The sequence below is a fragment of the Panulirus ornatus genome, chromosome 73 (genome assembly GCF_036320965.1).
Source record: "Panulirus ornatus isolate Po-2019 chromosome 73, ASM3632096v1, whole genome shotgun sequence".
NCBI lineage: Eukaryota > Metazoa > Arthropoda > Malacostraca > Decapoda > Palinuridae > Panulirus > Panulirus ornatus.
In genome coordinates this window covers 2,470,213-2,485,577 of record NC_092296.1, presented here as the reverse complement: position 1 = coordinate 2,485,577, position 15,365 = coordinate 2,470,213, and the positions used below count along the sequence as shown (strand labels likewise).

The 15,365-nt window shown below is 50.7% G+C and overlaps 1 protein-coding gene across 11 annotated transcripts in view; it reads left to right on the top strand.

The window, feature by feature from the left end:
- Positions 1 to 15,365, top strand: part of Pkn (serine/threonine-protein kinase N) — a 418,274-nt gene that overhangs the window by 221,421 nt on the left and 181,488 nt on the right. For 8 of the 11 annotated variants that reach the window (XM_071661071.1, XM_071661070.1, XM_071661072.1 and 5 more), the window contains one exon: positions 12,097 to 12,201. In XM_071661071.1, coding sequence (XP_071517172.1) covers positions 12,097 to 12,201 — 105 coding nt within the window. Of the gene's footprint in view, positions 1 to 8,377; positions 11,547 to 12,096; positions 12,202 to 15,365 lie in introns of all 11 variants that reach the window. The other 3 variants (XR_011712615.1, XR_011712616.1, XR_011712614.1) reach the window with 1 other exon arrangement.

Below are 15,365 nucleotides of genomic sequence, written 5' to 3'. Positions count from 1 at the left end.
CCAGTGCCACTTGTATGGGGAAGTTGCATTTGGCATGGATGAGGGGGAGAGAAAGCTGAAGAAAAAGCATCCTTCTCCCGAAAGAATGAAAGCCACTTGTAGGAAGCGGGTCAGGTCGAAGGAAAAGGGGGTCTCCCCCGAGCGAGGCCTCTCGTCACCAGTACCCGCCGTGCTGGACAGAAGGGACCGGAGTTAAGAGCGAGGCGGTCTCCCCACGGTGTGTCACTGCCGCCCAAGACTCGCGGTGTTTCGCGTCTGCTCCTGGGTCGGCCCCGAACAGAGCCAGTCGGCAGCAGGTCGCTACACTCTCCTGCTGGCTCTCGGCACCGGGGATCGATTCTCGCAGGATAACCCCTCCTCCACCAAGTCGAAGGAGAACGATAGAAATCCGTAGAGATGTGCCTGCCTGCTTACAGACAGACACACACGGGGTATCACACAGACGCTCAAGCGCGCGGTAACGCTAGTCCACACTGACGCTCCGAGTACCTGTGTACACACACACACACACACACACACACATACACACACTCTTGCCCTTGACCTGATACGCTTGACGCACAAAGAACCACCCGGACGCGGTGGCGTAAGAATCTCTCTCTCTCTCTCTCTCTCTCTCTCTCTCTCTCTCTCTCTCTCTCTCTCTCTCTCTCTCTATATATATATATATATATATATATATATATATATATATATATATATATATATCAATTTATCTATCTCGTCACAAACGAGCCAAACAGGAAACAGCGCCGTCCGGCCAGGCGTCTGGAACACAGACGAGGTTTGTAAACTCCGGGAGATTCGCTGTGCGTACGAACACTTGAAGATTCCCGGAATGCTCGTTCCCGCGAACAGCTCTTCTTCCCTTCGTTGCACCTCAAGGGAGCAGTGCACGATCCCCCTCCTCTACCCCTCTCCACTATTTTCTTTCTTCGTCTCTGGTAAATGCCTCATTAGGTCGGGGAGGATGGTATGGGCGCACCTCCAGGTTTTACCTGGGTAGCGCCTGGAATCTTGGAAGGGTTTGCCTCTTAACATTTCCTTAAAAGCGGGGGTGTGTGATGCTGGGGGGAGCGGCGAAGTCCAAATATGGTCGTTTGGTCCACAAAGGCGAACACACACACACACACACACACACACATATTAGAGTCACAGACCTTTATTAATGCAACAGGCCCGCCTGGGTTCGACCGTTGGCGCGGCAATCGGCTCACATCCAACCTAGGTTTCATCCTTCCCTCGGGTCAGGTCGATGAATGGGTGCCTGGCGGAGGCAGATGTGTGTGTGTGTGTGTGTGTGTGTGTGTGTGTGTGTGTGTGTGTGTGTGTGTGTTGTGTGTGCATACACATTAAAAGACATAAATGCATATACACATGGCTAAGAAACGAGGCAACATGAATGTTCAACAGTCCCTGTGAACAAAGGTAGTAATCCCACATATTCTCTCTCTCTCTCTCTCTCTCTCTCTCTCTCTCTCTCTCTCTCTCTCTCTCTCTCTCTCTCTCTCTCTCTCTCTCTCTCTCCCCGAGAAAGAAATAATGTTGCCATTTAAGTCCGGATTGAACTGCCGTGACGCAGACGGTCTGAGTTGAAGAGTTCCGGTCGAGGAAGTGGATGAGGAGGAGGAGGAGGAGGAGGAATACCTTCATCGCACGCACAAGACGACAGTGGACTTCCCGCCGTGTCCTGTACAGAATGAACCATAAATCAAAGAAAACAAGGGGAGAGAAAAAAAAATCAAGACATTGCTGTTTGGCATTTCCTACGCTTCTTAGGACAGCTTTCCTGTTACGTGTAGAATGACAAGGTTGTAATGGATAATAGTTTTGGGAGGTCTTACACAAGGGTGTTTGGATGTGGGTTGAGGCCTGACTTCCCTTTTGGTTGTGGGTTGAGGCCTGGCCATAGTTTTGGATGTGGGTTGAGGGCCTGACCTCCATAGTTTTGGTTGTGAGTTGACCACTGCGTTGGTTGTGGGGGTGGAGGGCCCGACCATAGTTTGGGACGTGGGTTGAATGACGATCAAACATGAAGGGATCACCACAGACCCTGTGATGGTGTGTGGGAAATCATCATGTGGGGATGTCGTAATCTTAGGGTTAGCATTAGGTAGGTCCCTCCTCATCTCCGTAAACGAGGGAGTGCAAGAGGTGGCGTAACACCAGGGTCGACGAGCTCATTAACGTCTCAGGAGTTTCGACCCTATTGGCACATGAGATTGCTGAGAGAGGGGTCGGTTACAGGTGATTATTTGTGTGTGTGTGTGTGTGTGTGTGTGTGTGTGTGTGTGTGTGTGTGTGTGTGTGTGTGGGTCAGACATACGTTAAAGTATGGTCGGTTGTAATTAGGGGTCTAATGTCGACCGTTAGGGTGTTCAACTGCAACATTGCCGACGATAGTCTCTCGTGGGACCCCGCCGGCCCGACCCTCTACCGCAATGATACGATCCTGGAGCACAAAAGGTGCGTTCCATGAACACGACGGTACGTCTCGCGGACCAAGACCTTAGGACCTGTAAAGCACGACGGTACGACCCTGGGATGCGACACCCCTGGCTTTACGACCGTTTACTTTGAGGTACACGTACGAGGCCAGGCCGTCATGCCCAAGGGTCGTATCATGGTGCTCTCAAGGGTCGTGCCTTCGCCCTGAGAGGGTTACGTCGTCGTCATCAAGGGGGCGTGATGACCGGCCACCGCTTGATAGCCACGGAGCCTGAAAAAGCTTGAGCTGTCGTCTGCACCATGTATTCATTCGCTAGTTGAGCAAGTGGCGGCCAGTGGCGTAGTTTTTGGAATTATTTCCCGCCCACTGGGGACGGCCACTGTTATGATCACAAGACCGAGGAAGGGAAGACAAAGAGGGACCTGGGACGTCAGTAAGACAAAGAGGGACATGGGGCGCCAGGAAGACAAAGAGGGACATGGGGCGCCGGGAAGACAAAGAGGGACATGGGGCGCCAGGGAGACAAAGTGGGACCTCGGACGTCAGGAAGACAAAGAGGGACCTCGGACGTCAGGAAGACAAAGAGGGACATGGGGCGCCAGGGAGACAAAGAGAGTCCTGTAGGAGGTAGTGGTCTGGCGATCATGAAGGGGGAAATTAAAGGAGATATCCGTGTTGCTTAATGTGTCCTGTAGAGTCGCTGGAGAGTGTGATGCTCACACTTCGCCCCCCCCCCCCCTCCCACCCACCCTCAAACTACCTCTTCACACTCGGCGCGGATCTCCCCCCCCCCGCCCTCCGGGAGCCCCAGCCGATCATACTAGGGGTGCGGGGGGCCCCAGGCGCTGACACTCGTCTGAACTTGCGAGGACGCCAGGAGGGAGAGGGTGCGCTAGGCGATCATAACAGAGAGCCCTGACACCTTTGTTAATACCTTGGGAGGGAGGGATATCCGGGAGGCCCCCCGGACACCCTTGGTGTACTGTTAAGGATCACAGTCCTTCCCATCCCCCCCGGGGGGCACCCTAGACGATCACCCGGGGGCCCCAGGCGATCGTGTTTGAACTCCCCCCCTCCCCTACCACACCCCCTCATCACACTGGCTAAGGTTATTAGGGCCTCATATCCTGACCAAGGTAAATTGATTATATATATATATATATATATATATATATATATATATATATATATATATATATATATATATATATATATACACACACACACACACACACACACACATATATATATGGGGACGATAAAGAAAATGACTTCAGAATTACAGTTATTCTTATACGCGCATGATTACACGTGTGGATCATATGGAATGACGCAAAGCGTAGACGAAGGTTTTATATATATATATATATATATATATATATATATATATATATATATAGATAGATAGATAGATAGATAGATAGATAGATAGATAGATAGGGTTTTATGGCTGTGTGTGAGTGACTGTTTGCTGTAGATACGAGGACTCAGAACGAAAGGAAAGGTATGATTTAATGTCTGTCTGTTCATCATTTATTGACAGTGAAGAGGACGGCTTACGCGAATGATAGATAAAGATAGATTAGGTCCAGGACGCTTGTACGAGTGATAGATAAGAGATAAGAAATGTCGACTATAGGACGTCTGTCCGTCAGAGCATAATTGTCTGACCCTTGGAGGAGTGGGATGCGACCCCTCTGACGTCACTGTTTCGTTCAGTGACGTCAGTAGAACACGTGACCCCCCTGACGTCACACCTTTGGTACAGGGCAGAACACGTGATGACCGACCCCCCCCCCCCTCTCCCATTTGACGTCACTCTCATACGGTGACGTAGGAACGTCGCGTGACTTCTGACGTCGGCTTTGGGCACCGTGACGCAACCCCCGACCTCTGTCGTCATCGTGTCACGCACACGGGGGTGGGGGGAGATGGACGAAGCAGACCAGTCACGTGACTTGACGTCACGCACTCACCCTTCCCCCCATGGATCCCTGACGTCATTCACTAGATCCTCCCCCCCCCCCTCCCCCGCCCAGACACTTGACCCGTCAGGTCACGTAAGGGTTGTGTTATTTACCCCCCCCATCTCCTCCCTCCCTCTCCTCCTCAAGTAATTGACGGGTCTAGTTTTCAAGCACTTGTATGGGGGGGACGGGAGAAGAGGGGTTTAAAAGGGGGGTGGGGGAGGAGAATGGAGAGGGAGGGGTTGGGGGGGAGGAGGAGTAGTACGGAGGGTGTCGGAGTGACGTATGTGTGACGTCATGATGGTCTCTCGAGGTCTCTCGGCTCATACCTTTTGTCGGAAGGAGACCACATCACCCCCCACCCCTCCTCTCCCCTCCCCACTTGGATAATCATATACCCCCCCCCTTTTTTTACGGATTATCTTCGTGTAATAATCATGGAATAATTAGGTGTATTGTGAAGTTATTTGGGAGCCCCCCCTCCCCCCCCGGCTCTCGTGATCCGTCTGTCCTCTCCGTCTCAAGACAGCTGAGGTTCGAGACTTGCGTGGTGGTGGTGGTGCTACGTCGTGTTTGAAAGCTGCTTCCCGTAGTTTTTTTGGTTGAAGACGAGATCCGTCACTCCAGGCTTGACCGTTGTGATACCTCTTCCTCCTCCTCTCGTTGAACAGCAAATTAGACTCGTAAATTGTTTAAAAGCTGGTCTAGAATTCCTGGATGATATTAAAAAATCTTATTACGAATGTCTCTGAGGAATTTTTAAAGGACTGTAATCATATTACGAATTATTGGGAAATGATTGGAAATGGATGATCTATCAGTCATGAGTTCTTGATAAGAGTAATCTAAATCTTATCAATTATCGCTGTGATAACCGAGTGTAAGATACTGTATATTCGAAATCCTATATGATAACGTAAGTCCATTACATAATTTGACAGGTCCTGGACATTGTTAAATAAGGTAGTGTTAAACTAGATTATCTGGCCATTTCTTGAATTATCGATATATGATGATTTGGATATCATACTAATTCATGGTATAAGCCTCTTCTACACGGACACTGCACGACGGAGCGGCCCTGGACCACGATAATATGGGGCCCTAAGATCGGTGCTCCGAACCGTGTGCACGACGGCACGACCATTGAGCACGACGGTGCGGTCTTTGAACACGACTTGTACGACCCTTGGTGTATGTATGTGTGTGTGTGTGTGTGTGCACGACGGCACGACCATTGAGCACGACGGTGCGGTCTTTGACCACGACTTGTACGACCCTTGGGGGAGGTGTGTGTGTGTGTGTGTGTGCACGACGGCACGACCATTGAGCACGACGGCACTGTCTTTGAACACGACTTGTACGACCCTTGGGGGAGGTGTGTGTGTGTGTGTGTGAAGGCTCGGCCATCGTATACGAGAGTCGTACCGTCGTCCTCAAGGGTCGTTATAACACATTTCGCTTGTCAGTGATGGGGATACAACATCGAACTTAGTCTACCTAAGTCTGCCAGACGGTTTTATTGTTTATGGGTCATTTGTACCGTGCCCACTCCCTTTAAGACAAAAGTACATGTAATTGTCACATAGCAGGTGATGGATGAGTTGATGTGTCCCTCCGTAGGTGCTTATTGCCACAGTCTACACACATGCACACACACGGACGTCTGCCGAGGCGCCTCCTCCCCCATCCAGCACTAGGAAAATCTTGACGCGAAGGCGACCGTTTCCCCTTGGGAGTAAATAATCAGGTGCTGTGCGTCTGAGTGTATGTCTCTCTCCCTCGTTGACAGCAGTTTCCAGTTGGGGGGGGGGAGTGGATGGGGGGGGGTTGTTATAATCAGGGACCTGACCGGTATCATCAGGTGTTGTGAGTTGTGTATCCGAGTGGATCTGTGGGTTATAGCGGTTTCCGGTCGAGCATAACTGAAAGGTTTTGTATACTCAGGCATCTGATGCGTCGTTGTCCGGATCATGATACAGTGGCGATATAGACGTGTTTCATGACGTGTTTTGAAGTGTGTGTGTCAGGAGGTAATGCAGAAGTCTTCGTGATTCAGTCGTGTGGTGTATTTGTGGCCTGAAGTGGGACTGGGGTGGTTAGAAATGCCCCGACGGTGCTTTGTGATTTTGGTCAAGCAAGTTATATATGTGTGTGTGTGTGTGTGACGGCGTCCGTGCCTCAGCCTTTGCCAAGGGCGTCTGTCCTCCTGTTCCACAGCGGATTGGTTCGTTCCACGTTCCTGCGCTCACTACACGTTTCCCCTGGCTGGGTTGGTTCGTTTCACGGCCCTTCCCTCACTACACGTTCCCCTGGTGGGATTGCTTCCCCCAGAATGGCTCTGAACGGCCCTGTATCCAGTAGAGGAGGGCTGGGATGTGTCATGGGACAGATCTGGGACGAGGATGTACGTAATGGGACGGTCATGGGATGAGGATGTCCCTAATGGGACGGTCCTGGGTCGGGAATGTCCGTAATGGGACAGTCCTGGGACGGGGATGCCCGTAGTAGGACACTGGGACTTATCCCTTAAACCCTGATCAACACAGCACATGTCCCACCTCGGTCCCGTGCAAACATTTACAATGATAAAAAGTTTTGATATTGACAAACTTGATTGTCGTCCACTTCTCAAGATCCATTTCGTAGTTTTATCCCACCGCTAATGTCGTTTTCATGTCCCCAAGCATTATATTGTGAAAAGAAAAGAAAAAAGAAAACGTACTTTTGGAATTCTCTTCCTTCCTTTCTTACGTCTTTCCTTCTTCGTATAAATAGATTTTTTATATATATTCCTTCCATTTTGTTTAGAGTTGGTTGTGGGAGCCACAGGAAACTGCGAAGCAAATCTGTTGTATATATTTTATGATTTTACGACTTTGTTTCTCGTTGCATTTTTGCATATAGCTTCCACGCCCAAGCTACGTCGTTTACGATGATATATATATATATATAAACTCAGGGGCTTCTGCAGCTCTGAAGCTGCGCTGCGCTCAGTAGCAGGGACATTCGTGCCCGCTGGATTTTGGGTAGTGTACGCATGAAACGCCTCATCTCTTGCGGGGATAATTTCTAGGAAAGAATGTACTGCCCAAGCCTACCATATATATTCCCAGTGTGTGGTAGATTTGCTTGCTATACAATGATATGCATAGGACTTGAATTATCCAGAAGAAATCGAATATATATGTAATGTTTGTGTGTGTGTGTGTGTGTGTGTGTGTGTGTGTGTAATTGATTCCGTGCACGCCAGCTCCCTCGTATGTGCCCCACGCCTATGTAGGTGTCGCGCGTGTGAAGACATTCTTAGATCCTATGTCTAGTTTTGAGAGATGGGTTATGTGAGCTGATGGTTGTGGCATAGGCTCAAGGGGGGACGGCAGTTATAGTCACGGTAGTTGACTGGGGAGGTTGTGGTAGGATCGAACGGGATAACGCTACGAGAGAGAGAGAGAGAGAGAGAGAGAGAGAGAGAGAGAGAGAGAGAGAGAGAGAGAGAGAGAGAGAGAGTTACGTTGGGTCGTTACTACAGCGTTACGACAGGCAAGCGGTTAAGACGAGAAACCGTCGATCAGTCATTGTGGCGAGTCAGTGTTTCCTGCAGGCCAGCCAGTGGCCTCCTACTACCCTCTCTTCACTACTACTCCTCCTTACCCTTCGCCCCTATGTCCATGTCGTCATGAACCCCCATGAGATCAGATGGCCTTGCTTGCTTCCTCAGACGAACACTTGATGCCTAGTTTAATGTCATTATTTTTGTGTTCGTTCCAGTGCTTTAGAGAGTCAGCGCCATTCTGATTTTGCTCAGTCCCCTGGGGACGCCTTCCATTCATGTAGTTCATGATGAGTCAATATTGTGAGTCTGTTGTATATTGTGGTGTAGCCTAGCATGAGGAAGGGGAAGGGGGATGGGTTGGTTGTAGCGGGCAGATGGTGAAGTGTGATGATGATGGGTTCGCAGGGAGACGGAGCGGCGGGTGGTCGGGTCGGCAGCCCTCGCCACCGAGGTCCGCAGGCAAGGCACCACCAGAGACCCCGCTCCCGCACCATCCACATCGACGTGTACTGCAGCTCCTCCGACGATCTGGACTCCTCCCCGCCCTCCTCGCCGTGCTCGGAGGACACGCACGACTCCGGGTCCAGACGACCCCACGCGGTCGTCGCCCTGGGGTCCAAGCAGCACAAGAAGACGGAGCTGAACTTGAGTCGCCACCAGTACCACCCGCTCGAGGAGAGGGCCTCTAGTTTCGTGTACTCGCGTGGCCGCCCCCGCCAGCCGCACGCCAGCAGGAGGACCACCTTCATCACCGACGACGTCTTGCCGATGTGCTCGTCGCCCCCGCCGCCGCCGACGCCGTCGGATAAGGAAGATGTGGGTCGCGGAGGAGCAGACGCTCCCTCATCAGTGCCAGCGGCGGCAGTGCACAGCCGCACAGCCATTCCCGCCAGTTCTGGCCAGGCCCCTATACCTATGCCAGCCCCGCCGTCTCGGCCGGCCACCCTGGCCATGCCAACCTCGCCACTCCCTCAGCCTTCGGACAACGCCGGCGTCCGCCCACGGAGCAGCCACTCCAGCCTGTCCTACCTCAGCAGCCCTATGGATGTGGAGGCCTGGGAGGGTGAGCCCGAACTGCCGGAGTCGGCCCTGTCGTGGCGGGGCAGCGAGTTCGAGACGTCAACTCCACGTCTCACCAGCGAGCTGGAATTGCATTCGCCTCGACCTACCTCGGGCCTTTCGCTGTCTTCCTTACACGAAGCCTTTTGCGAGACGGAGCCTGAGGGACTGGAAGCCCCAGGCGGCCTCGGCATGCTTGATTCTCCAAGGCTGTGGCGGTCGCCGCAGCTGGAACGGCAGCGGTACATCCAGAGGGACCAGGAAGAGCGGTACCGCGAGGCGCTGAAGCGACGCGCGCAGCAGGAGGCGGAGCGCTCCCGCACCCCTGCCACCACCCCGAGCAACGTGATGGAACTCTCCAAGCTGCCCACCTTCAAGGGCTTCTCGAGGGAGGACCTGGAAGTCATTTCGAAATCTCTAGAACGACGTAAATCCCTTCAATCCTCGGAGAGGGAGGAATCCATCAGGCTTCCAGGGGAAGAATCGCTGGAACCGGTGGAGAGGAGGGAGTCGAACAGGCTCCTGGAGTGGATGAAGCAGTATAAGGCTCAGGAGGGCAAAGAATCCAGCAAGTCACAAGAGCTGAAGGACTCTGAGTCCTTGGGTTATGCCGAGTCCAGCAAATCGCTGGAGGGGACCGACTCCTTCGGCAGCATGGAGAGCAAAGAATCCTTCGGAACGGTTGAGAGGAGGAAATCCGTGCCCTGCAGCAACGGCAGCTTGGGCACGGAGTCGTCGACGGGAATACAAAGAAGGGAATCCCAGAGGAGTCAGGAGCTGAGAGAATTTGGACAGTATGAGAGGCGGGAACCCGGTAAAGCATTGGAAAAGAGGGAGTCCTTTAAGTTCCAGGACAAGGGTGCTTATTTTCGCTCCCTGGAGAAGAGGGAGTCAGGCAGGTCGTCAGAGAGGAAGGAATACCTTAGGCCTTCATACAGGGAAGATTCCGGGAGCTCGATAGAGCGCATAGACTCCTTAAGATACGTAGATGGAAAGAATCTTCGCCGAGTCGTCGAGAGAAGGGACTCGGACGCACGAGTGGAACGAAGGGATTCTGGAAGACTGGAAAGAAGGGATTCTGGAAGACTGGAAAGAAGGGATTCTGGAAGACTGGAAAGAAGGGATTCTGGAAGACTGGAAAGAAGGGATTCTGGAAGACTGGAAAGAAGGGATTCTGGAAGAATGGAAATAAGGGACTCTGGAAGACTGGAAAGAAGAGATTCTGGAAGACTGGAAAGAAGGGACTCAGACAGATTGGAGAGAAGGGACTCCGGTATAATGGAAAGAACGGACTCTGGAAGACTGGAAAGAAGAGATTCTGGAAGAGTAGAAAGAAGAGATTCTGGAAGAGTAGAAAGAAGAGATTCTGGAAGAGTAGAAAGAAGAGACTCTGGAAGAGTAGAAAGAATAGATTCTGGCAGAATCGAAAGAGTGGACCCTGGAAGAGTAGAACGAAGAGATTCTGGAAGAGTAGAAAGAACAGATTCTGGTAGAATGGAAAGAAGGGAGCCTGTTAGAGTAGAGAGAAGGGACTCTGGAAGAGTAGAAAGAAGAGATTCTGGTAGACTAGTTGAGAGAAGTGATTCTGGAAGGTATGTGGGTGTGAAAGATTCATACGTGTCTCGAAAAGGAAGCGAATCTGGGAAGAGAATAGAGAGGGTACAGTCTTCCGGATCAGCTGACACGGGCAGAAGGACTCCCACGACAAGTAGAGATCCAAGCAAGTCTCACGAGGCGACGACATCGGCCGGTGTGGAGAGAAAGGGCTCTTCCAAGGGATCACCGGACGCGAAGCGATCTGGGTTTCTGGAGCAGCTGTTACGGAGGGATGAGACGACGGAGTCAGGATCGGTGGAGTGGCAGAATGTCGTGTCGACCGTGCGACGGCGCCTGTCCGCCTGCATCCCGAGCACCGCGGCGGAGGGTGCGTGGCTACCGGAGGCTGAGGCCCCTCCAGTGACGGGGAGGGCACCTACGCCGACGACCCAGCGCGACGAAGGGGCCATGTCGCCTCTCTCCCAGCGACGCACCGAGCGAAGGAGAGACTCCCTCCACAGTGACGAGGAGCGCAGCGCCGCAACCATCGTCGGCGGGAGGATCATCAACGTTGGTTTCTTCCGTCGCATGCCCAGGTTTCCCTTCAGCCAGACCGTGCCCGTCCCCGCCTCCAGGTACCTAGAGGCGCGGACTGCCTGTTTCCCCGAGCAGCGGAAGTTTGTGCGTCCGCAGCTCTTCGGGGAGATGACGCTCTCGTACCCTAAGCGGCGGGGCATTCACTTCGGCCCTCCCAGGAACCCCCAGTGCTCGTGCGAGAACTGTCGCAGCTGGGCCGAGGCCGCCCCAGGATGGCAAGTCGAAGGCAGCAGATTACGTGCGTGGTCCCTGTCGGACCTTGGCTCTGGTGCCAGTGAGGGCCCGGGAACGGCACTCCCCCTGCAACCCGGCTCCTACCCTGGCACCTCTCTCTCCCGTGCCAACAGCAATGTCAGCGACAGCGCCAGACTCTCCTATGTAGGTAAGCCGCCTACAATGGACACCTCCCACTCCTACCTCATTAAGACGCGAGCGTCGACCAGTCGGTCGCCCACCATCTCAGCTCTGTAACCACGTCCACTAAAATACACACTCCCCCTAACACAAGTATGACCCACCTCCCTCTCATACAAACGCAAAATCAGAATGAAAGACCATTCGATAAGCCCCCTTCCCCCCCATATAAGGCATTTATTGTACTGCAGTTCTTCTTTCCTAACCATTTGTCCGTAGGAGTATCATGAGCAGTGTTGAGTGTGAGTGTGTGTGTGTGTGTGGACTCGTTTTTAAGAACGGGCTGTCGTGTGATAGTACTTCTCTAATACCTCTTATGTTTTTTTAACTCTCCAATCCACCTCTAGCCTTGTAATGGTTCTTATCCCCCCTTATCCGCCTGTGAGAACTAGACGGTGTGATTTTGTTGGCATTCTATTAATCATTAATCAGATTTTACAAGCAAGTTCTCTGTTAGCTGTACAGACACACCCCCTGACCTGACGTGTTTTAACGTGACGTTGTCTCGTCCCCCGCAGGCTCAGCAGCGGCTGGAGGAAAGCAGCAATAAGCTGGATCTGATCCGTCTTTCCCTGGAGCGGCTAAAGGGGGACCTACCCCCTGGGTCCCTCATGGCCGGTAAGGTGAGTATTCTCTGCATGCTTGGTGCCCAACACCCGTTAAGTCAGTCATCTTTGGCATGTACACGCTATGTATACTCAGAGGGTGGGCATTGCCTTTCTTCCCCTCCCCATTTCTCCTCTGTCGCTTGACACGTCTACACATGTAGTTTGACCGCAAGCGAAAATTGGACCTCGTTTGAAGTGTGCTTAGGTACACCCCCCCCCCCCCCAGTCATTTACTATGTTTACAGTCGTTCTTACGGTTTAGATTATATGTGTGATTCATTTAGGGTCATTTTTCAGTTTCATTTATCGTTTAGGGTCATTATCGCAATGCTTCACGATATGTGATACATCAGTATTACTGTCACGGTGGAACTCGACACGGTGCCAGTCACCGTGGGACAGTGTAACGTCTGACTCTCGTCCTTGTGGCGCCATTCAGTAGGGCACTGTCTTGCCGTAACCCACCTAGGATCACCACCTGAATGAAGATCTTACTTAACAAGTTGCAGCCACTGAGACCGTGTCCCCGGTATTCTTCGGGACCACCCCCTTGAATCACTCCCCAGTGGTAGCCAGAGTCTGTGTCCACTTGAGTCCCCACTTAGATCACTTACCCAAGTGGCAACCAGTGACTTGGTCACCCTGTCTGTCTTGAATCACATAAGGAATGACACGTACATTAGTTGTCAGTGAGACATTTCCTCCCCTGATGTATCCTCCTGTATTACTGCCTTGCATCGCTTTCCCATAAATAGCTACTCTAAGGCTCTGTACTTCAGGGTCACTGCCTTTGCACTCCCCACCAGTACTGGTCATTGATATGAACTGTCCGTCCTGATTGAATGAATCACTCCCCCACCCTCCCATTGCTAGGGCGTCGGATGTGGCCGTGTGTTACTTTGATCATGCTCTCGAGAGAGGGGACCAGTAACACAGGGGTTCTGCATTGCATTGTAAGCCACTCCTAGATTCGTGTCCCCACGCGGTTGACATATCCTCTTGGTGGGAGGGAGTCTTGCCGTGTCGTTATGAAGGGTCACTCATTTTGGCCCGTCAGTGTTTTTGTGGTCATCGTTGCTTACATCCGTCCCTTGGGGTGTTGCTGGATCAGATCACCACTGATCATGGCCAGTGAGATTGTGTTTAAGGGGAGGACTTTCTGAATCACTTCCTGAATCACCCCCCTCCCATAGTGGTAGTTAGTCACTTCCTGAATGACAAACTATCTCCTCTCCTCTCCTCTCCTCTCCTCTCCTCCTTCTCTTCTCTTCTCTTCTCTTCTCTTCTCTTTCTCTCCTCTCCTCTCCTCTCCTCTCCTCTCCTCTTCTCTTTTCTCTTCTCTTCTCTTCTCTTCTCTTCTCTTCTCTTCTCTTCTCTTCTCTCCTCTCCTCTCCTCTCCTCTCCTCTCCTCTCTCTCTATCTCTCTCTCTCTCTCACACACACACACACACACACACACACACACACACACACACACACACACACACACACACATTATTAGCTAGTGAGATTTCCTTTTCATGATCCAGTAGTTCCTCTGGTGATAAGTGAAACTTTGTTCTTCAGAATGATGTATGCATCTTTACCCCAGGGGTACAGTAGTTGTTAAACATTGTTCTGTCGTTGCTGGTAGATAACACGGTCTCCCTGTCCTAGCTGGTAAGACACTGACCTATGTGCCGTTTCAGATTACATTCAGAATTGCTTCTCCAAATGGTATCCAGTAAGTCTGTGTGTTCTCTTCCATGAATCACTTCTCCTGTTAAGAATCCATGTGGATCTCGTCCAAATATCCTTTCCCAGTGATATCCTCCTAGTTTGAATCCTCCTGAATCATTGAATACCTCTCCCCAATGTCTCACTGATAGCCAGGTAAACAAGTGTCCTTTGGATGTGATCCTCCCTTAATCACTTTTGAAACCTGACCTTGCACCCCATCTAACCCATGGCTGTCAGAGTGAAAGCAACTTAGGGTGGGTCTTTCTAAATTACTTCATAAGTTACTTCCCCAGATGTAACCATCAAACCAGTGACCTCTGTGTATATACTTTTGCATCACATTTTGAATGACACTCCCCTTCTCTTATACATCCAGTCCTCTGTGTCTTCCTTGATACTTTCCCCATCGGCTTTCATCATGAGAGGGACTTCCTGTGTGTCCTCCTGAATCACTAACTCCCTCACTTCCTCATTCTGCCTGTGGTAGCCGTCACGTCCTTATTGGTGTCCCCCCCACTGCCAGACACTTCCTCCGTGGGGACAGTTGTCCTCACTTCATCACACACACACACACACACACACACACACACACACACACACACACACATCTATCCATTAATGAAAAGTCCCTGTCAGAGGTTTATTTGTACAGAAAGTATTGTGAACTTTTTATAGGTATTGATTTGCTCATCGCAGGGAAATAAGTAGCTGGACAAAATTTAGGTAGCATGATTATATTCATTGTAATGTGAAACAGATTCCAGAGCAAATGAAATTCAGTAGGAGACTTTTTATACCACTGATTATGAACAATCATGTAGATTATAAGTGCAGTTTCATTCAGTTTCAGCAACTGTTACTTGTTTTAATATCATTTCCTGTCTACCACATGAAGTGTTAACCCTTCTTGCACCACACTTGTCATTGTTTCCTCCCTGTCTCCATTGAATTTTCATTATTGCCTCTTATTCACTACCACATATATTGTTAAGTCTCTACCATACTTGGCTTTTTGCATCATCTTAATCAATTTCACCTTTACTGAGTCAGTTACAGCTCCTTTATATCCTGTCACTTCTACACTTCTTATCACCAGGCATGTAGTTATTTCTCTGAGTGATTAATACACTCTCCAGATTGCCCTAAATACCATCTTATTCATCTTTATTTACTCCCTACTTCACAATTTAACATTTCCACTAACCACTGCAATACCTCACTCTGGTGCTTCATTCTTTAAGGTTGTCATTATTTCCTTAGAGTCAATACTTCACATGTCTTTGTCATTTTTTTCTCATTTTTGCTGTTGTTCAGTGAATATCCTGTTCTCTATTCTTGCCATACTTATAACCACATATGATAGATTCTCCTAGTAAAAAGCCCACCCTTCCTGTCAGTATTGCCCTAGTTACCAACACACTTACCGTTATTAGCCCTATTCTTCACCACATGTGCCATTA